Source organism: Mustela nivalis, assembly GCF_964662115.1.
Source record: "Mustela nivalis genome assembly, chromosome: 17".
Taxonomy (NCBI): domain Eukaryota; kingdom Metazoa; phylum Chordata; class Mammalia; order Carnivora; family Mustelidae; genus Mustela; species Mustela nivalis.
The window spans coordinates 59,418,523-59,435,748 of record NC_139036.1 but is presented as its reverse complement, the minus strand read 5'-3'; the positions used below and the strand labels follow the sequence as shown (position 1 = coordinate 59,435,748).

At 66.3% G+C, this 17,226-nt stretch overlaps 1 protein-coding gene across 11 annotated transcripts in view; it reads left to right on the top strand.

Annotated features, from left to right (window-relative positions):
- The window catches only part of RBFOX3 (RNA binding fox-1 homolog 3), a 389,725-nt gene that overhangs the window by 356,798 nt on the left and 15,701 nt on the right, over window positions 1-17,226 (top strand). For 10 of the 11 annotated variants that reach the window (XM_082705493.1, XM_082705496.1, XM_082705497.1 and 7 more), the window contains one exon: window positions 10,981-11,235. In XM_082705493.1, the coding sequence (XP_082561619.1) occupies window positions 10,981-11,235 (255 nt within the window). Of the gene's footprint in view, window positions 1-9,667; window positions 9,752-10,980; window positions 11,236-17,226 lie in introns of those variants that run through there. The other variant, XM_082705494.1, reaches the window with a different exon arrangement.

Sequence of the window (17,226 nt, the reverse complement as noted above, 5' to 3'; positions counted from 1 at the left end):
GTGACGCGCTGCCGGACAGGCCTAATTAGTAGCGGGTGTTGACGTGGCTGCGGGGGGACAGAATGGAGTGGAGGGGGGGCGGCCGCTCGGGTGGAATGCGCCTCCCTCCCTCCCAGCAGCAAGCCGCGCCCCCCTGCTCCCTCTTCCTTGCAGCCTCCCACCCGACCTCCCCACCACCCTGCCCCGCTGCAGCCCCTGCCCCAGCCCTGGGTAGAGCCCCCATCACGCCTAGCGCCGCGCCTCTGGCCTTCCCCAGACCTCTTGCGTGGACGAGGAAGGTGAATCAGAGCCCTGGCCCTGCCCGGGGTCTCCGGAGGCCTTCCTGCAAGTTGTCCAGACTGAGGGAGGGAGTCTTTTCCAAGACCGAGGGAGGCTTCACGCAGGCGGCTCCACACGGAGGGAACTGCCGACGCCTCCAGGCAGGCTTCCCGCATCCCCACACACCCCCCCCCAGCCCCTTGTTAGCCACTTGCCCGCACGCCGCTGTCTCCCTGCAGGGTGGGGAGGGGAGGGCCACCGACGGAAGCGGCCAGCTCGGAGGCTGGGGGCACCCCGGCTGGTGGCTCAGTGGGGCTGATTTCTGTGACGCGGCGGGACAGAGCTTCAGGGTCCCGGGGCAGGGAGTGAGCACGAGGGGCCGTGGACCCCCTTCCAGGCTGTGGGCGGCAGGTGCACTCCCGTCTGCTCCCGTTCGGACGGCGGTCCCTACGGGGCGGGCAGTGTCCCGTGCTTCCAGAGTCCGCGGGGCCTGGGCTCCGATCCCGGCTCCGTGTGCACGGGGGGGGGGGGCGAGTAATCTCCACTGAGCTCCTCCCTCGGTGGAGGACACGCGTTCACAGATGGCTTGACCGCCCCGTGAGATGACGTGTGTTTACTGCTTAGCACAATGCCGGGCTCCTGAAACCCTCCGCCGCCGGCTGTCGCTCCCCAGATCATCGGTGTTACTCAGCATTTCCCAAACACCTGCCGTCTGCCTGAACTGTGTCGGGGGCTCCGAGTCCTGAAGAGCCCTTGCCCTCAGGGGTCCCGTGGTCTGGAGCTCCACACACATCCCCACCTCTGAGGTTCTGGAATATTCCGCTGGGCTCTGGTGCTGAAGCATCACCCTCCCTCCCATTTGCCCACGATGTGATAGCAGCCCAGCTCTGCCCTGAGCCGTACCCGCACCGCCTGGACCAGCCCATCACACCTCGGGGATAACGTCTTGAAGGACTCCAGGAGGGAGGCTTGAGAGTGCCCAGGAGCGCAGTCCCTGCATCTGGTGCACGGGGGCTGGGAAGGGGTGTCCGATGGAGACGGGCGCTGGCCCTGCCCCCCAGGGCTCCCAGGCTCCCTTTCCCACTGCTAGGACCTGGCCCTCCCCCCAGAGCGCCTGGGCTAGTTGGGGGCACTTCTGTTCCTGGCTGGCAAGGACGCTCTCCTGCTGCTGCCTGAGCCCCAAAACTTGGGGTCAGGAGCCCATGAGCTGTGACAACGGCCTGTTTTAGGGCTGAGGGAGCAACTGAGTCAGAAGGCAGGAACCTGGGTCAGGGACCAGGCCCTGGGCTGTGGCTGTCCGCCCCCTGCCTCCCGCGTCCGTCACCCCAGCTGAATCCCAGAGCCGCCTGTTCTTCCTCTCTTCCTCTCGGAAACTGCTGGGACTGTTTATCCCTGTATCGGTGCCCCCTCCCACGTGTGGGGAGCCCCTCTGTGCGTGCTAAGCTGCCTCTGGGCCCAGCTCCTGCTCTCAGGTGGCCTCCCAGGAAATTCGAACGTGAACGTGAGCCAGACGCCGCGGAGAGGCTCATTGGCTGTCCCCGTGAATCACGCCATGCGTTTCCTATGCAGTTAATATGGGGGGGCCTCCGTGGGGGCGTCTGCTCCTGCCGGTCTCCACGCTTCCTGGTGTGCCCCAGGCAGCTAGCACCTGGCTCCAAGTGGGCCCTCTGTGCCTCTCCGACCGTCACCGAGTTCACCGCGCCGCTGCTCCGTCCCCGCTGGTGGAGACGCAAGGCCAGCCCTGCCTGCACTTCCCCCCCAGGGTCCCTTTCTGGAATCCTGCTTGTCACAGGTCCTGGGCCAGTCTCCACCGTCCTGGGAGACATCCAGAAACCCTGTGATACTCCTGCCCGGTGCGTCTGGAATCACGGCGGGACGTCCTCCCCGGAACCGAGCGCCGTGTAGCAGGAGCGGAGCAGAGCTCTGGCGGGCGGGCGGGCGGGCTCGCCGGGGATGGGAGTCGGCGGGCATCTGGCCGGTTCCCTTGGCACCATCGCGGGCCTGGCTTCATCTCTGTGCCTCTCTGAAATTTCATCTTTCTCCCCAAAACTTCACTTTCTAGCCGTTGGCACATTAAAAAGAGAAAGTAAGACCGTCCCCTCCGGTAAAATTCTCCGGGTCTCTCCCACTCTTGCCCCTGCCCCTGGTCACCCTGAGCGACCGGATGCGCTCCCACGGCCCTGTCCCTGCGTTCTCTGCAGCGGTCCCCTCGCTCCGTGAGACTCCCTCCCGTGGCCCCCGAGCCAGCCTCGCTGGGCCGACCCAGCCCGTGAGGGCCTCCTTCTCAGCAGGCGGGTGTCTGCCAGGCCCCCCGGACCCCTGAGAAAGGGGAGGCGCTGCAGCCAGGGCGACAGTTTGGAACACGGGCCTGGACTCAGATCCAAACAGAGCCGTTTGCCTGCGTCCCCTGACCCGTAAGAGGGGAGCCGCCACAATGCATCCCCAGACCCGCGCTGGGGAAGAACGGGTGCGGCCGTGCCGGTTCTCCGTGCCTCGGAGGGTCGGCCGTGGGAGGGCGAGTCCATGGAAGGCAGTTGGTGCAGGCCCCGAGGCTGAGCTGGGCGCTGGGCGGAAGTTTCCAGAAGGCGGATTTCAGTTCAGTGCGTGGAAGAGCTTTCTGGCAGAGCTGTTCCAAGACCGAGGGAGGCTTTGTGTTGGTCGTGAGCAGAATCCGGTGGGGGCGCCTGTCAGGGAGGCAGAGAGAGCAGAGTCCCAGTTTGCCTGGCAGGCCAGGTCGGGTGTCGCCTACAGGCAGAGACGTGAGCCACTGGCTTGTGTGTTCTTGGGACGGCGGGCCGGGGCAGGGGTGGGGAACCTCCTTCCAGGCTGGGAGGTCAGAGCCATGAAGTCCCTCGGCTCAGCTGTCATTGGAGGCTGCGGGGACTTGAACCACAACCTGCTGCCTGCCGGGGGTCCGCCCCAGCTCAGCCCACCTCCCCTCCCAACACTGATTCCGCACAGACCCTGGGAGCGCTGGCGGCCGGCTCTGGAATGCTCACAGAGGCTTTCTGGACTGCAGACTCCTGGAAACCAGCCCTCCTGTCCTCGTGGCCCTGTGAATTGTCACACGCTGCGTGCCTGTGGACACTGTGGACCGGGTTTGGGCGCTCAGTGTCTGTCCGTCGCATCATGGTTCCAGCTTCCGGGGGCATGAGCCGTGGCATCTCCAGGACCCAGCCCTGGGCCCCACTCCCCACTGCCCTCCGCCACGTCCACATAACAGCCGTGGACTTCATGCTGCAAGTCCCTCACACCTCCTGCTCCCTCGCCACGTGGCCTGTGGCCCGGGTCCCCTCCGTGGGATGCAGCTTGTGACCCCCAACTCTTGGGTCACCAGGAAGTCCCTGAGTCTGCAGACTCCTAGGGCAGAGGCCCCACTTGGCTGCCAGTGTGGGGCCGACCCCAGCCTGTTCACCTCAGTGTCCCGGTGCCAGGGACGTATCAGTGTGTGACAGGGAGGGTCCAGCGCCTCGAGGCAGGGGCCCTTGCAGGAAGTGGGGCGGGCAGGTCACACCCGCAGGGTTTGGTGGTCTGTGCCCGGTCACCCCGCCCCGCCTGCTTCCGCCCTGTCTGGAAGCCGGCTTTGCCCAGAGCGGGAGGAATGGCTCCTTGCCCAGCCTCAGCCGCCGGCCTCCCACAGCAGCCTGGCACGTGGGCCCCGGGCATGTGGCGCCCTCCTTCCTGGGGGTGAGGAGTCCAAGAGCCAATTAGGCTGATTGTCCTGGAGGGACTGTGATCAGGAGGAGCCAGAGGGACTGTGTGGACAGAGGAGTCCACGTGGGCTCCGTCGGCAGCCACTCTCCCCTCCCCTACCCCTGCTCGCCTGGCATTCCGCCAGCCCATCACAGCACCTCCCCCTGGGACCCTCACCCTGGAGGACAGGAACACACGGGCCGAGGGACCTGGGAACAGGCTGGGGTAGGGCACGCTTTCGGCTGGCGTGTGGGCAGACATTTGTTGGGGGGGTTCTTAGCTCTAGATCTTAGAGAGGAAGATGACGGGTCCTCCCGCCCAGCTCTCCTTCGGGCAGACAGGTCACTGCCCCCTTCCACAGACCAAGAGGTAAGCCTGAGCCCAGCGCCACTCAGAAGTCGAGGGTCCTGGTACCAAGGGCAGGGCTGCAGAGTGTGGGGCCAAGACAAGGTAGTTGGCCAGGGCAGGGGTGGGGGGGTGGGCGTCCCTGAGAGGCCGGCCGCCCCCGCGCCCCCCGCCCCTTGCAGAGCTGCCTGCCTGGTCCGTTCCTCCACATCGTCAGGATCCAAAAGGCGATCAGTGGCTGCCTCGCTCCCTGGGACGGTTCCAGGCGACTTTACTTACAGGGAGACTCTTTTCAGCCGTGTCTGGACGGTGGGTGGAGGGGCCTTCCGGGGACCAGGCAGGACCCCTGAGCTGGTGGCGACGGAGCTGCCACCACCTCATAAGGGGTGAGGAAGAAGCAGCGAGTGGGACTGAGAAGCAGGCAGGGTCCTGCAGCGGGCCCCCTGCAGAGGAGGCCCAGTGCCCGCTGGTCCAGGGCAGAGAAGCCTGAGACAGCCTCCCAGGGAGTAAATACCCCAGACCCACTGTCCGCTCTCTGGACACCAGAGGCCGAGGGGTGCGGTGCACGCCAGTCACCCTCCGACGAGGGGAGAGCTGGGCTGGCCGGACGGACGGCGGACACTAGGTGAACACTAGGACACTCGGAGAGCCCCAGCCCCGTGCGACACCTGCCTCCTCGGCGACCCTTTGCCAGACGCGTGAACATGGATCTTTCTGGAACTTACCATCTTCCCGCATCCCTCGCTGCCTTTGGAGAGGGGCTGGCTCCTGCCGGGGGGACGCGGGCAGCACCTGACCCAACTGTAAATGCAGGCGGGGGCGGGGGGCTCTGTAAATGCCTCCTGGGCTGCCCGGGCTGCGTGCGTTCTTGCTTGGCTGGGCGTCGCGTTCAGCATCGCCTCCGCGCCCCGCCACCGGCCCCAGGGCAGCTCCCGCGGCCACGCCGCAGAGTGACGAGCGGGTCGGGGCAGCGTGCTGGCGTTGGACAGGTGCCTCTCCAGGGACAGACCCAGCCCTGAAGGGTAGAACGCGCCGGTTCCCGGGGCGTAAATGCTCCCACTCTGGCCGATTTCATGCTGCCAACGTGAGGCCACCCAACCCGGAGCTGGAAACAGACGCTCCCCGCCGGCCTCATGAGCCAGAAGGAGCTGGAAGGGGCCCGTGCCCACAGGTCACCGTCCTCCCCTTCCGACTCCCCTCCCGCCGTCCCGCGCCTGCTTCTAAAGTTGGCAGGCGTGCTGTAGAGGGTGGGGGTGGGACGGGTCTTTGTGCCCCCCTGCCCCGGGACCCCGGGTAGGCGTACTTCTCTCTGTGCCTCCGTCCTCCCTCCGTAAAAATCGCCGTCAGCAATACCTGCCTGCAGAACTGTGCCCGCGCGGGAGAGGAGGGGGCACGACCCCACGGGCACGACTGCGCGGGCACGGGGCGGGCGGGCTCAGTCTCCCGTGGAGGCCCGTCTCCAGGCTTGCTGTAGGGACTCCGTGCCGTGGCCCTCGGGGCACACGTGGCACTGTCGGTGACTGCTGTCGCGGCACGGTTACTCATCCATTAGGTGCCCGTCCGTCGCGGTCCGGCTGCACGTCCTTGGCGCTGGGGGTGTTAGAGATTCGTCAACGGGCGGGACACGAGGCAGACAACACACGCCGGCCGCGTCGGGACTCTGAGATGGCGAAGGGCAGAACCGGGTTGGGGTGGGGAGTGCAGAGTGAGAAGGGGACACGGAAGGGAGACTGCCATGAGGTGTGTGGGGAACAGCGTTCCTGCCCTTGGGGCAGCCAGGGCAAAGTCCTTGAGGCCAGAACGGGACGTGCCAGGGGCCGCGGGGACGTGTCCCGCATAGAGCACTCCAGGGGGATGGAGCAGGACAGGAGGGCCCAGGAGGAGGGGTCAAGGTCATCATCAACAGAGACCCTGTTGGCACTCTGAGTTCACTTCGAGAGGACCGGTTGTAGGGGCCGAAGCAGAAACAGGAAGACTGGGGGACGTCATGGGGGCCAGTCCTAGCTGGGAGCCGCGAGTTGACCAGATGGTTGGATTCTAGGTGTGGTTGAAGGCAGAGCTGACGGCACTTCCTGCTTGATGGCTTGGAATGGACGAGAAGAGAGGGGTCACCCCACGTGTGCGGCTGAGCCCTGGCCTGTGGGCAGGGGCTGACCTCAAGAGAGGCCGATTTGAGAGGGACAACAAGGTGGGAAGCAGGAGTCCCCTCAGGGGTAAATCAAGCTCGGATTATTATGTATGAGGGGCATTGGCAGCAGACGGCAGTTTGAATTCTTGGGGGAACCCCAAAATGGAGACACCACTTGGGGGTGGACAACACACAGATGCTATTTTTAAATTGAGACTAAGAACCTTAGCTCTGGCCGTAGAAGAGAGGGTCCAAAGACTGGGCTTGGGGGTCCCCAACATCTGCGGGTTGGGGAGATGTAAGGGAGCGGAAACACAGACACAGAAGGATCTTCTGGTGAAGGAGAGGAACCAACACGGCGTGCTCTGACCAAACCGAAAGCGGTGGCAGAAAGAGGAGTCAGTGCCGCGGAGGGACCAGGTCCGGTGAGATTTTCCACATGGCAGACGTGGAAACCCTGACAAAGGTGGTTTCAGGGAGCAACGGTGCCAGGAGAACCAGTTGGGAGCGGGCCTGAGAAAGAGCGGGAGTCCAGGAACCGCAGGCCGCTCGTCCCACGACTTGGTTCTGTAGGGAAGCCGCGCCTGGGGCGTGGAGGCTGCCGGGGCCGTTGGGTCCAGGAGGTTCTCCCGCACCTGTTACCGGAGAGACTGCGGCGAGTCGCCCGGGCCGTGAGCGCGCACCGGTGAGAGGCGGGGCTGTAGGCTGCGCGGGGCTGTAGGCTGCGCGGGGCTGTAGGCTGCGCGGGGCTGTAGGCTGCGCGGGGCTGTAGGCTGCGCGGGGCGCAGGCCGGCCGATGAGCGTGGACGTTCTCCTCTGTTTTCTGCCGAAAGCAGGAAGCAAGGACGCCGCCGCCCCATCCTGAACACGCCCCGTCTCACCTGATCTCCGAAGCTAAGCAGGGTCGGGCCTGCTTCGTCCTGGGATGGGAGGAACTTCGGAAACTGCTTCCGCCAGTGGTCAGTGATCTCAAGCGAATCCTTCAGGGTCACGTTGTGTTTGTCTCCGGGAGTGTGGGCCCCGGAGTGCAGTGGCAAAGGGCCGGGTCTGGTCGGTTCTATCCGGAAACCGTGACGACAGGAGAGGGGCGTCCGTCCGCAGAGCCGTGCCATGGGGACTGTTCGGGTACTACTCGGGCCCCTGTCTGCCCGGCCACCCGCTCCTCCGCCTGCTGGTCCCTTGGTCTGTTCCTCCCTCCCTCCGCCATCCTCCGTCCACCCCCCACCTCTGCACAGAACCACTCACCTCGTGTGCGTCGAGACTCCTCTGAGTGCCGCAACGTGTCATGCTGAGTGCAAGGACATGGGAGCAGAGTCCGAGGGGCCAGACATGTTCCCAGGCTGCTCTGAAACAAGGCCAGCGGGTATGAGCCCCAGCCTCGCAGGAGGCGTTCGCTCGGCGCATGCCGCAGAGCTCAAGACTCTCCTCCACTCTGGCCCCCGCAGACCAAGGAGAGGGAAGAACAGGCATGCGACAGCGCTGGCCGCACCGCCCTCTCTGAGTCAGGCACTCCACGCCCTCGGGTACCCCCGATACCCTCTGCTCTTCCGTCCACGTCTGGTCTCGGGGCCCTCGGTCCGAGCTGCACAGCGGAACCTCATGGGAAAATTTGGTTGTAAATCCACTCAGTCGCGCCAGGGAGGGGTCCAGGGATGAGATCGGCAGCCAGGGTGCGGCCCCTCAGCGGACCAACTGCTCCCCGCGTGGCGTGGAGGAGACGCAGGGACGATGGCCTTCTCCCCCAGGACCCACCGGATCACCCTGGCTAGCTTTCGGTCTGCATTTCTTCTGTCCAGGCACCGTGATGACCTCTTGCAATGAGGGAATTTGTTCAAAGAGGAAGAATGGTCACCCAGGACCACCCAGTGGCCAAGGGGGAGGCCTCCCCTTGTATCCCCGGCTCTGACTCTATCCCTGGGCTGTGAAACCTCATGCCCCGCACCGGTCCCCTGTGAAGGGCCACAGTCGTGCGTGCAGGAGCAGAGGGGACGATCTGAGAGCCAGGCGATCTGTGCTGCTGTCCTGCTCCCTCTCTATCAGCCTGACGCGTCGCTCAGTCCCTGTGCCTCAGTGTGCCCAGCTGTGAAATGGGGATGTTGATCGCCTGGTGGGTTGGAGGGCGATTCCGTGACTTCGTGTGCAGAAAGCACGGTGTGCCCAGATGATTTATTATCCTGTCGCCGTGGCCCTGGATGTACCATCTCACAGCTGCCTCCTGCCCACCCAGACCCCTTCAGACCGGGGCATCGAGCCCCAGACACGCTGCCCTCGTGCCCCGCCTTTGTGCTACAGGCTCCCTGACGGTCTGGGCTCTGGGCTCCAGTCCGTCCCGGGAGCCACTGCGGTGGGAGTGGCTGCTGTCACTAGTCCTGAGGGACCCCGGGCAGAGGGGGCGGGGCTGAGAAGGAGCCGCTGGAGAAGAGCCCCCCCTTCCTGGACACTGGAGCGGGGAGGGACGTGGGGGCTCCGGAGAGATGTGAGTTAGTGAAGGTTCTAATCAAATATTTATCAGTTAATTGATCTCTCGCGGCTGCTGACAGCGCCGTCTCCCTTCCGCGGGCCGCCTCCTCTGCCTCCCTCTCCCTCCCACTTCCCTCACCCCTGTCCTGGCCTCCGTCCATACCAGCCTGGGTCCCCCTCCACCCCCACCAGCTCCCACCTCCCCCGAACCCGCCTCTTCTCCCTCCCACGGCTGCTAACGGTCGGTCATGGGACTTTGTGGGCTACTTTGGAGCCGTTGGGCCACCCCCACCAGCTCCCACCTCCCCCGAACCCGCCTCTGCTCTCACTGCTGGACCGATCAGCATGGCCCACGAGCAAAAAATTCTGCCCCGTCTCTGCAGGCAGAGGGTGGGACAGAATTTTTCTGCTCGTGAGGCCACTGCTGATCGGGGTCAGGGGTCACCCCAGGAGCTAGGGGCAGTGAGAGCAGAGGCTGGAACTGGGGTTTTAAAGGGGCTGGTCTCCTGGCAGAGAGTTGGCCTCAGGCCTGCTGCCAGCAGGGAGACAGTCGGTTGGTGGGGGCAGGGCCCTGGGCTGTAGGCGGAAGGCCCAGCCTGGGTCCCATGCACAGTCCCCAGCACCGTCGGGAGGCCGGGCCCCTCAGGTCACCTCGCGCTCTGGGTAATTGTCTGCATTCACTCCCGCCCGGCAGAGTCCTCAGAGGCCGGGGCTGCCCGTCCCGCTCTACTCCCCGCCAGAGCCACGGGCCTGGTCCCTGTCCCCGTCCAGACACCCGGAAAACAGCTGTGGGCCGGCTGAGGAGTCAGGATGAAGACCAGAGCGAGGCCGGGCGTGTTCTCTGGAACGAGCCCCCGTCTCACCGAGGCACGGGCAAGGAAACAAACCTCGAAACAGGCCCAGGCCGGGATGACGGGGGCTGGCACGGGAGGGCGCGGGGCTCCTCCTCCGCGAGACGTCAGGCGGCCGTAAGGGCAGGCTGTCCGCGTCTGCGCAGGGGTCCGTCCACACTGGGGAGACACTCAAGTGAGGGATGGCACTCGTCCTTCCAGACGGTGGGGACACTCTCTGCCCTAAGGACACTGTCGGAAGGCCGGAGAGTGCCTCACCTCCTCAGAGGGGCTGCAGCAAACCTGCCTCTGCCTACAACCGTCTGTGTCCTCAGTGGGGAGCAACGAGCGGGAGACGCCAGAACCCCCCCCACCGCCGACAGTTGAGGGCCCTCATCCGTTCTCTGGGGCCGAGGGGCTTTCTCCCGGGGCTCCATCAGGGCTCCCATGGGTGCCCAGGTGCGGGAGGTCTGAGGTGCAGGCGAGAACTTGCATCGCCAACAAGCTCCCAGGCGAGGCTCCTGAGTCCAAGCAGCCCATGGGAAGAGCCTCTACCCTGTATTGTGGCGGGGACCCTGCCCCAGGGCCCTGGCTTCTAGAAGTCCCTGGGGCAGCAGGCCTTCAGGGGCGGGGTGGGGGCTTCCAGAGATCCGCTCGGGGTGTCTGGAGACAGAGCCGAAATCTTCCATACCCCCCAGACAGCATCTCTGCATCAGGGCGGTGATGGGGGCCCTGTGGTGCCGGGCTCCTGGTTCCGTGGGATCAACTCTTACCCTCTTTCCCTCAAGCTGGGAAGGGGCGCTCCTTCCCCACTTTACTGATGGGAAAACCGAGGCTTAAAACCTTCATAAGGCAGGAGGGGGGAGGCGTGGCTCTGAGGGAGACGAGAGGGACCCCGTGCTGCCGATCCGTATCTCAGTGGGATCCGTGCCTCCCGGCAGGACAGCTTCCCCAGGGCTCACTGTGGGCAGATACTGGGCAGAGGGGTGCACAGGGTCACACGGTGTTATTTCCTACAATTGCATAAGCTTAATGTGGATTTGACAAGTATGCATCAGGGGTCTCAAGCCCTGCCCCCCAGACACCCCTACCCCGGCAGGGCCCTCCAACAGCCCAGATCTGGTGCCTCATGTCGGGGAGGCTCCCCATGCAGAGGGCTTGGGCTTTGCTTCTGGAAACCCCTGCTCGGCCCCTGAGCTCTCGGAAGGGGGCAGAGGGTCCAGGCCTGCCAGCCATCTAACCAGCCTGCTCTCTTTCCCTCCGCAGGGCAATCAGGACGCCACGGCTCCGCCTGAAGCGATGGCCCAGCCCTACCCCCCTGCCCAGTACCCCCCTCCACCCCAGAATGGCATCCCCGCCGAGTATGCGCCCCCGCCTCCGCATCCCACGCAAGACTACTCGGGCCAGACCCCGGTCCCCCCGGAGCACGGCCTGACCCTGTACACACCAGCACAGACCCACCCGGAGCAGCCGGGCGCCGAGGCCAGCACACAGCCCATCGCCGGGGCCCAGACAGTGCCGGTAAGGGGCCCCGCGAGCCCACCGCAGGGAGCGGGCCCGCCCAGAGGGGAGGCGCTGCGGGGGGCCGGGAGGGCCTGCCGAGGGAGGGGCTGGAGGGGGCTCTGGGGCGGACGGGCAGGCCGTGGAGCTGTTCTCCGACACCAGCCCCGCGGAGCAGCAGACTCCCCTCATATGGGAGATGGAGCCTCCGGCTGGGCAGCCAGCACCCCGTGCCTGCGAGGTGAGGGAACGGCGAGCCCAGGGTGTCTGCCCAGGCAGGGACAGGGCAACGGGACAGGAGGCTCAGGGCCCCTCGCGTGTCTCGGGTGGCGGGCACGGCGATCATTTCTAATCACTCGTAATCTACCTGCTTGGCTGCTGTCCAGTCACAGAGCCTCACTTGTGTGGTTGTAATGCGGTTCTGAGGAGAAAGTGCTGAGCCGCGCGCTTCTCAAAGGAGCGTGGCCAGCGGCGGCCGGGGGGTGGGACTGGGGGCGTCCCATGAAGGCAGCACCCCCCCCCCCGGGGGTCCTGCAGAAGCGCAGCCGGCCCCACCCTGGCCCTCCTCCCTGTGGCCGTCTGCACGTGCCCACCCCTGCCGCGGCCCCCAGACTTTGGGATCGCCCGCTGTCCCTGCTGGCTCCCTCCTGCTGCGGGCTGCCGGGGCCGGGCAGAAGGCCAGCTGACCCCGTGCTGCCCAGGAGCGGCCCGGCCCCGGCAGCCTCCCGATGGGCGCCCCATCCCCTGTTCCCTCAGCCTCCACCCCCCCACCCCCCATCCCCCCCGTCCAGCCTGGCTCCAGGGTCACCATGTGGACCCAGATACCGCCCGCCCTCCCGGTGTGGACCGCAGCGCCCGCGCTGCCCGCTGGGGTGGAGACACTCGTGTGGGGCCCGGCCCGTGCCCTTCCGCCCTGAGTGGAGTGCCACAGCTGCATCAGACGTCTCCACTCCCCGCATCCCCATGCGCGGTGTCTAGACCTGTGGACGCCCCCGCCCCCCAGGGTTCCGGGCCATCGACCTGGGAGCCAAACCATCCATTCCTTTGGGGCCGCTCTGCTTCTGCTTCCTCAAACCCGCAACGTGGGTGTGCTCAGAGCAGAGCCAGAGGGGCTCGGCGTGACCGCGTCCCGGCTGGTGGACGGTCTCCTTCCAGTGGGCCCTGGTGAACAGTCTGTATCCGCCCGACTTCCCATGACACGGCCTCCTCACGAGCAAAGGGCGAGGCCCGGGATTCGCCTGGAAGGACCACAGGAGACCAGGGGGTCAGACCGGCAGGGGCACGGACGGGGACCGAGAGCGAATGCCTGCACCCCAGGAACGGGCCGGGAGGCCTCCCTGACACCGGAGCGCCACATGCGGCCAGGCCGCCAGGAGCACCCTCACTCGGCCCACGGTCGTGGGGACCCTGCTGCGCGCCGCACTGAGCCGGCACGGGGGCGCAGGGGAAGACAGCGCCGGCCCTGCCCTGCGGCGGCCGCCACAGCCCACCCGTCAGGGACGTGAAAGCCAACAAGGGGCCAGTCGCGGCCTCCCTGCCCGTGGTGGGGCTCAGGAGTCCCGGAAAGGATTCGGTCCTGCTGAGAGGTGGGGGTCTCACTTCTGGAGCCAGGCGCCTCCCGAGGAAAGCGCGGGCCCGAGAGCACCCCAAGCCTGGCCAGTGGGGCCGCCTTGACCTTCCTTTCTCCAGCCCCGGTCTCTTCGAGTCCTGGAAGGGGTCAGGCTCCGGGGGTCTTCCATCTGGGGATACAGAGGAGAGACTGTTCCTGGACATGTCCCGAGGCCAGATGGTCCCCCGTGGGTGTGGCTGCTGGGGACGCAGAGGTCGTCAAGACACCCAGGCAGAGACGGCCCCGCTGGACGGCGCACGCGCGCGGAGCCTGGATGTTTACACAAGCAGCGGCGTCCCGCCTCGGGAGGAGCTGGAGAGGGCAAGGGCACCCCGGCCTGCCCGAAGATGCCAGTAGCCATCTTCTTCCCAAAGGCCCTGCCCAGTGCTCCCAGCTAAAAGCTCAGCACCTCCGCGCTCTGTCAGCTGCCCCACGTCCGTCCCGTCCTCGCGTGAAGATGCCTCCGCTCACTGAAGCCTCCCCTGGGTCCTCCTCACCCATCTCGGGGTCCAGAGGCGGGGTGCAGGGCACCCTGGAGTCTGGACAAGGGAGTACAGGGCAGCGGGCCGTGCGGACTACGGCCTCTGTCCAGATCCGCTCTCTCCCAAATGTGGATTCTGCTGGTCATCGCGGTGTCTCTGCAGAAGCGGCACGGGGTGCTGTGCAGGACAGGGGCTGCTGAGGGACCGGGGCCCCTCCTGCTACTCTGCGCGGCCTGGGGTACCAGCTGGGGGCCGCCTTCCCAGAGTGCTCACCTCAAGGTCACACAGGCCCCCTGCAGGTGCTCGCCCCACCCCGGTGCTCCCTGAATCCTGGGACAGCCGGAGGGGCTTCCGCACTCGGAAGCTGCTCCCACCGTCCGCCTCGCCCTCTGCGCGGGGAGCCTCCCGGGCCTGTCCCCTGGGCTGTCCCCTCCCTGGCTAGCAGGCGCTTCGGCCTTCGGCCCCCTTCGCACGTGGCTCCGGGAGCCGTCAGCAGAGGGAAAGTGGGGGGCTGGGGCGGAGTGTGAGGTGCAGAGGCTGATGGGTCCCCCCAGCCCTCCCCTATCCACCCCCTGCCTCCACGGGGGAGACCAGCCCTGTGCCGCCACCACCACCCTGGCCAGGGGCAAGCAGACGACACCCTCAGTCAGCGTGTGGCCGCAGGGGGCTGTTAGTCTGTCGTCCAGAGTCCAACGTGGGAGGACACAGCTCTGCTGAGGAAGGGGGTGCCCGTTATGACGAAAGCATAGTCACAAAGCAACGGCTCAGGCCACAAGTGGAGATGGCCTCTCCCAGACCCACCAGCCCCCCAGCAGGGCTGAGCCGTGTCTGGAGAGCTGTGGACAGTCCTTACGTGAGTCCGCAGGAGCCTCTGGGGGAGCAGGGGTGAGGGGCTGCAGAGAAACGTTTCCAGGAGTCGTTTCTTCTTGTGTCCCATCGCAAGCCTTGGCTCCGTCCAGCGATGAGGCGTCCTGCTGCCAGTCGCCCCGCCGGACCCCCCGGACCCTGCCCAGGGCTCTTCTGGCCTCTCCCTGTGCTGAGTGAGCTCAGGGAGGCCCCGGTGTGGGGGCTGTAGGCTCTTCCAACAGTGGGGGTGCCCTGGGCACATCTGGACCGTGGTCCACGAGGGCTCAGCTCCTGGCCTTGAGTGGGGAGCACGGGGGGATGTGATGGCTAGGGTGACAGGGACAAGGAGAAGGACACAGAAGCAAAGCTCCTGTGGCCAGCTGGGGGAGGGGAGGGGTGACTGAGGCCAGTGGGGGTGGGACACTCTTGTTTTCTTTTTCCCTGCCCTGAGCACCGGAGGCAGACGTTGCTTTAAAGGAGAGAGAGGAAGGACAAGGCTAGTTAGTCCCAGGGAAAGGCCGCATGGGTTGGGGGTGGACCCTGCCCCTCTCACCCGGCCAGGCTGCTAACACTGGGGTTCCTCCAAACAGCGTATGATTCAACACCAAACCCGTTCGTCTGCCCTGGGGGGGCGAGGGCGCTCCTTCCTTGCTTGTGCTCTGGCCCCACTCATGATTCATCCCACAGGACCCCCAACACCCCATTCCCCACCCCTCTTGCCCTCAGGTGGTTCCCCTCCAAGGCTTCCGCGGAGGGTCTGGAGCTGAGGGAGGTGGGTCTGGACATGGAGACTCACAGGGGGCCCAGGGCAGAAGGGAGGCCCCGGGGGGGCCCCGGACACGTGTCTGGGCAACACCTTCCGGGGGCTCCCCGTTGCCAAGGGCTCCACCGCTGCTCTGGATGCCGCTGGCCGAGCTGACTTCTGCCCTCTGCTGGCCGCGGCCAGCATTACATGCCCCTCTCTGGCCGAATTCCCCAATTCAGGGCGCCTCCTTGAGTCACCTGTACCCAGGAGCCACAGAGGGCCCGGCTGTGTGAGATGCACGGGGGGGGGGGGGGGGCCTGGTGACAGAGGGTGCTGCCCACCCTGACCACGACACAGGAAGAGCCACACACGGTGGGTTCTGCTTCCTCTGGGAGGAGGTCTCGCACCAGTCTGCTCTCTGCAGGGACGAACGGGGCCAAGGGAGGGAGACAGCAGGGAGCAGAGGGGCCGGTCGGGAATGCGCAGGTCCCTGGCTTGGCAGGAGTCGCCCTCGGGGGGTCCCTGAGGCACCCCAAGGCCGCTGGCAGCGGTTCCTCCGTGGAAGGTGTGATAGCCTCCTAGGGGTGGTTGGTGACCCCCGGGCCCGGGCGCTGCCTCCCGTCCAGCCCCGCCGTGGACGCACATCACTCGGCAGCCTGGTAGGAGGGCACCGAGCACACACACGCGTCAGGACCAGGCCCGCCCCTCAGAGGGTGGCTACCCCGCTGGGACAGGTCACGCACACCCCGGGTGAACAAGAGGACGGTGGCTTCCAGCCGCGCTGGGGATCGCGCGCCGTGTGCTGCTTGCAACGTGGGAGCGCAGAGCTGAGTGTGAGGGACCTGGGAGCAGGTGCTCGGCCTCTCCCGGCAGCCCAGGAGCTGATGGCGTCGGCGCCTCTCACCTCTGGCCCCTGCTGCCCAGCCGGAGGCCTCCTGGCTGGGCATCGCAGTAGGGGGTGGCCCCCTCCTTCCGGAAAGGATGAACAGGTCGACCAATGAGGGCAGCCCCTCAGGAGAGCACAGACCTCCTGCCACTGGCAGGCCCTTGGGCTCCGTTTCCTCGGCTTGGGGGAGGCCTCGGGCCCAGTGGCCTGGCCCTGCCCCCCTCACCTGACTCTAGGAGGCCTGTTGTATCCGTCAGCGCTGCTTTGCTGGACCACAAGGAAACCCACCAAAAAGTGGCTTATGCGAAGCAGCAGTGCTCGGAGACGCGTGGGAAGCGGTGTCTGAGCGTCTCTCCGCTGCCGGTCCGCTGCCGGCGCTTCTCCGGCCGCGCGGGAGGCCGTGGCCGCCAGCACTTTCCCTCGTACAAACTCCAGCGTGCGTCTCGGGGACGCTCCGGCCCCTGCTCTCTCCAGGCGTGTCAGAGATGCTCAAGGTAGCCGTGCTGGAGCCAGGACGCCCCTCGAGTCCCAGCCAAGGTCCCGCCTTCCAGAATCAGACAAGGCTCCAAGCGCAAGCAGAGGGCCAGGAATGAGAGCCCGAGAGAGCCGTGACAGAGAAGTGGGGACTGGGGCAGGCGAGCAAGGAACAGGGACAGGCGTGTTCTCAGGCCGCTAGCCCCCCAGGGACACGGGGACAGAGTGGAGGAGCCCCAGGAACAGGTGCTGGGCCACCTGTGCACCCGCCTTGCCCGTCCCTGGCTGAGGGCTGCTCGCCAGCCCTCGTGCCCTGACTGGCCATGAGTCAGAATGCACCTTGGGGCTGGCGGTGGGTAGCGCTGCTGTGTCCCCGGGAAGGTCTAGCACCAGGTCCCGGTGAGCCGAGGGGACCGTCTCAGGGTGCCGTTGACAAAGCGCCCGATGCGTGCCTGTGGCGTGGCGGCTCAGCGGGGGCTGAACCAGGCTGATGGCCAGCCGGGCAGTGAGCGGGTGGCCCGTCCTTACAGAAGGCCACCGAGGAGGCCATCCGGCTGCCTCATCCTCACAGGCGCTACAGGGTGAGAGGTCCTTGCCCCGTGGTAGCTTTGTTTCCTGAGCCCCGAGTCTTTCCCACCCTAATGCTCGGGTCCCCAATGGGGAAGTGTCCACGGGCTGAACTTGGGCTGTCCTGTACCCTGGAAGAGCAGCCACGCCGGCGGGTGCCGAGCAGCAGGGGGGAGGAGGGAGAGGCAGCCCAGGGTGGCCGCAGACAGACACAAAGACGTGCGTGCCTGGGCCCTGAAGCCTCTGCACCTCCTCATCAGGTCTTGGAAACCGGGAGGGTCCCTGTCCGTGCTCCCTGAATGCAGGCTGTGTCCGGCAAAGGGCCAACCCTGACTTTGACGGTGAAGCTGAGGGACCCTTCAGGTCACAGCCTTGCAGACAGGGCAGAGCCGGGAGAGGGAGT